Here is a 4199-nt window from a genome sequence, read left to right as displayed (position 1 = left end):
TTCCACCTAGGTGGAATTTTTCCACCACCAATTATAAAGAACATTTGCACTCAGGTCATCGGCTGATAAGACCATTTTTTAATCATAATAGACACACTGTTCTTATAGACAACAGAGTCAATGTCCAGACTTCATTATTGTAATGACGTAGTGAGAGAGTGCAGTTTGACAAATAAGAATTTTTTCAAGCATTCTGAAATTTCTGAGAGTTACATTGTGTGTAAATGTAAGTACTTTGAAGAAGGTTTTAACATGATAAAATGTTGTCATTTTGTCATGTCAGTTGTCTGTAACTTTCGTCGTCCTGTACCTAAAGTCCACAAATATGATAATGTCAGTAGGTGGAGTGAAAATTTCAGCTGCTTCGAAAGTACTCGTAACTGTAGTTAAAGATTTTGACTTGCCCATAATTTTATTCTTTTCAGCTAATGTAGAACTCAAAGGATCATAATTGAGATTCCAGAAACTATTAAGAAACCATCACAATGATGCTTGATATACCAGAAGACAACGAAGAAGGCGAACAAGACACGCCAGACAAACCCAAAGAACTCAAACAACTGTGGACCGGATGCTTTCAACAATCCATGAACGAATTTCTGCAACAATTCAACGAATCCATCAGTGTGGACGAAGTCCTCTATCGTGAAGACATAGCAGGATCCATAGCTCATGTGACTATGCTAGGAGAGCGTAACATCATAGATGAGCAAGACAAGGAGCTTATAGTGAAAACGTTGAAAGATATAGAGTATGACATTGAACATGGGAAGGTTGAGCTGAAAGTCGAGCTGGAAGACATTCACATGAACATTGAATCCGAACTGATAAGACGAATTGGCAACGTTGGACGGAAGTTACATACAGGTAAGACTTTAAAAGCTCTCCTCCTTCCTTGAAATCGTGATGGAGGATCAATAGTTCTAAAGAAAGTTCGGAGAAGACGAGGAATAAATATTTAAAGAATGAAATTAGTTGTTAAGACTTTGGAAGGAAGAGAAGGATGTGTGGAAAGTTTGATAATTTATGAGCTTACATAGGTACCGAGAAAAGAAGGAAATTAAAGAACATAAGAAAAGAAAGGTCGGAAAAGAGGAGAAATTACGAGAGAAAGGAATTGCATGAAAGGTATGTTAAGACTTTGCTTCAGAGCGGAAGGAGGGTGTTCTGTAAAAGTGACCTGAAATCAGTGCCAAATTATCCAAAGGTATTTTGCTGCAGTCTTGCAGTTTATAAGCAGTAGTGAATAAACTAATACAAGGCCTTGTAGAAATTTCAAATGTGTAGGATTGCGTCACATTTGGTAGTATACATCCCTTCCAAATTGATGGCTTTTATAGACTTCTGAGAATCTGAGGACAAGTCAGGTATTGCATCCCAAAAATACGTTGAATAAATCATCAGCAACAGCAATTTTCAAAGTGTTTGCTAGAGAGACTCCTGACTTCTGAGGTTTTTCCTCCTCAGACGTTATCTTTGCCTGGTAATTATATTCAACTCAAGAGTCTATCATGCTCATTCCCACTTATTCCCTTTTGTTCTTCCAGGACGCAGTAGAAACGACCAGGTTGTTCTGGATCTCCGATTGTTCACTCGTAGGAACATCAAAGCTCTCATCAAACTTCTTCTGGACACCGTCAAACAACTCACAAGGCTTGCTCAACTTCACAAACATCACATCATGCCTGGCTTCACACACTTTCAGTTTGCCCAGCCCATTTCATTGGGTCACTATCTGCTAGCATATGCTAGTATGTTTAGAAGAGATATTGAAAGACTGCTTGACTGTAGGAGGCGTGTTAATGTGAATCCCCTGGGGAGTGCTGCCCTGGGAGGTGAGTTTTTGATTAAGAAGGCCTAAAGGTTGTTGTTTTTTATGACAGGATTCTCACATAGTGAGCTCTTCCACCCAACCAAGTTTTCGTGTTACATTCGGTTGGTCTTTTGTTTGTTTGTCATGTGATAGCTGTAGAAAACTCCATCTAATGATCCTTAAAAAAAAAAAAAAAAAAAAAAACAAACAAATTCACCTTTTTTTTGCCCCATGGGCCCATCGCACTTATAACAGTTCAATAAACTACTACATAACTACTACTAGATCTTTAAAATTATTTAAGTCAACAAACACATACAATGTCAACACAAATGAACCAACATTAATATATCATCGGAAGTAGGAGATAGTATTTTTGATTCAATATTTGAAGTCCGATACAGTAGTAATCGATAACATATCAAAAGTTAATAGAAATTATAATAGCAACATCAATAAGTTGTTAGGTTAGTAATCTAATCCGTATCAAGTGTCATTATAGATTGCTTAAATATAAGTTGAATCCGAATATCCTGTTTTGTTAAAGAGCTTAGAAGAGCTTACAATCTGAAAGTTTCAAGTAATTCAGAGGCTAGACTTTGAGGTAGTTTGTATCGCAATGTATTTAGAGTCTAGAACTTTGTAGGTAAGTTTGTATCTAGGTATCTACGAACATAGAAATGTAGGAGTAAATCATTACACTATTTACAACATTGGCATGTATGATTGTAGTTAAGCATAACGAGAATAACTGGGTTCATAAGATTCGCGCCTCTCCTAAGACAGCTAGGCACTTTGGCTAGCTACTTTGGGTTACATCAGACTCTTATACCTGGCGAAGCATATCTTTGAAATTAAACCTAATCCAATAAACAACAACTGATTGGTCAATCTTAATAATTCAAAGTCCAATATTTTCCAAACGGGATTCTTTGCCAAGTAGCATTATAAACTGGAGAATGAATTAGAATACTTTGTCAAAGTATTGTAATTAATTTCTCCTGCAAAAGGTCCAAATATATTAACTAGAGTATATCTTTGGGCAAAAAGGGATCAAGATCTCCGTTAGGTATTTCCTTTTCCACATGAGCACCACACACCCTATCGACCGCCTACCGCCACCACTGAGCTGTTGCACTTTCCGACTCCCGCCAGTGGCAATCTCTGGACTCCATATCCGACCGGGTTTCATCATGAATTCCTGTCCCAATTGTAATCAGACATCATGCATTTGAGCAGGATTACGCGAGGGGGGGGGAGTTTATCATCCTTTATGAATCCCCAGTTTGATTACGTTTTCCTGCCAGATTTCTTTTGACCAGGTGAGGTCCGTGCCTTGCCAGATTCTCTTTTGCCAGGCTGAGTTCCGTGAGATGATGAAGAGACAGATTGGAAGAGTGAGTTTGATGATATGATTGATGGGACTGCTGCAAAGAACTTTCAATGCAAAGTATCTGAAAAAGGGGCTACCTAGGTGTACTGTTTTAAAAATATGGTTGTCTGAATTAAAACTTTGTTCGGAGAGAGATCCTCCACCTATTTTTTGTAGATTTAGCTCCGCTCGTAATAAATAAAATCACATTTGAAAGTCTTCAAGGAAACATTATAGTTCCGATCTTTGAAAGAACTAGGAGCTTAAGTCTTTTTTGAGGCCGTTCCATCTGGAAATGCCCTAAGAATTAATAGTCTGCGCGATTACACCTTGAGACTTATATCGCATGATTTCAGGAGAGTCATCGCATAATGCCGCAGAAGAAAAACCCGGACATTCCTCGAACCTTATCCGAGGCAAAACCGGAGTCGTGTCTACGTCAACGCCTGTTCAACATGTTGACCCATCCTATGGAAATCTCAGCCTCTAGCGTACACGACAAAGACATGCAGGAATGCAAACAGCCGCGGGCGACAGCGATAGATAACCGACTTCACGTGATGTCTCGACCGTCGATCACAATCATATATGTGCAAAAACAACTGTGTAATTCTGTACGTGGCCTAGCATGTACGTCGTGTGCTGCGGAACTCTGGTTCAAACATAGTCTTGACTGACAGGTGCGGACTGCGAGAAGGAAGAGAGAAGATTCGCCGTTTCGCAGGTTGCCACGAAATCGTCGGGAACGAATCATCAAGGTTTTGTGTTCAGGAGGCGAAGCCTTTGATCAGCTGAGTTGGGAGAGCTGAAGCGATTATCCATGAAGATGATTGGAGAGGATATTTTTCGGCCTTCTCTGTTGAGAAGTCAGTAGACATAAGGATCATGTAGGTGCGACAGCACTCACCAGGGTGCAACACTCGGTGGACGTTTTTGACAATTTGTAAAGGATATGACTGATTTCTGAAAACACTGTGAGGTCATTGGATAGAAAAAAAATCCTCTCATTTAGAG

The 4199-nt window shown here is 39.3% G+C and overlaps 1 protein-coding gene across 1 annotated transcript; it reads left to right on the top strand.

Moving 5' to 3' along the window:
* Positions 1-149: 149 nt before the first annotated feature.
* Positions 150-3048, top strand: LOC103524033 (argininosuccinate lyase-like). Its single transcript, XM_008489040.3, has 4 exons — positions 150-226; positions 426-867; positions 1548-1835; positions 2903-3048. The coding sequence occupies exons 2-4, from the start codon at positions 486-488 to the stop codon at positions 3046-3048; spliced, it is 816 nt and encodes a 271-aa protein (XP_008487262.1). The 5' UTR covers positions 150-226; positions 426-485.
* The last annotated feature ends 1151 nt before the right edge of the window (positions 3049-4199 follow it).

Source organism: Diaphorina citri, unplaced genomic scaffold, assembly GCF_000475195.1.
Source record: "Diaphorina citri unplaced genomic scaffold, Diaci psyllid genome assembly version 1.1 scaffold79909, whole genome shotgun sequence".
Taxonomy (NCBI): Eukaryota; Metazoa; Arthropoda; class Insecta; order Hemiptera; family Psyllidae; genus Diaphorina; species Diaphorina citri.
The sequence above is the reverse complement of the archived record's forward strand: the minus strand, read 5'-3'. Positions and strand labels throughout refer to the sequence as shown.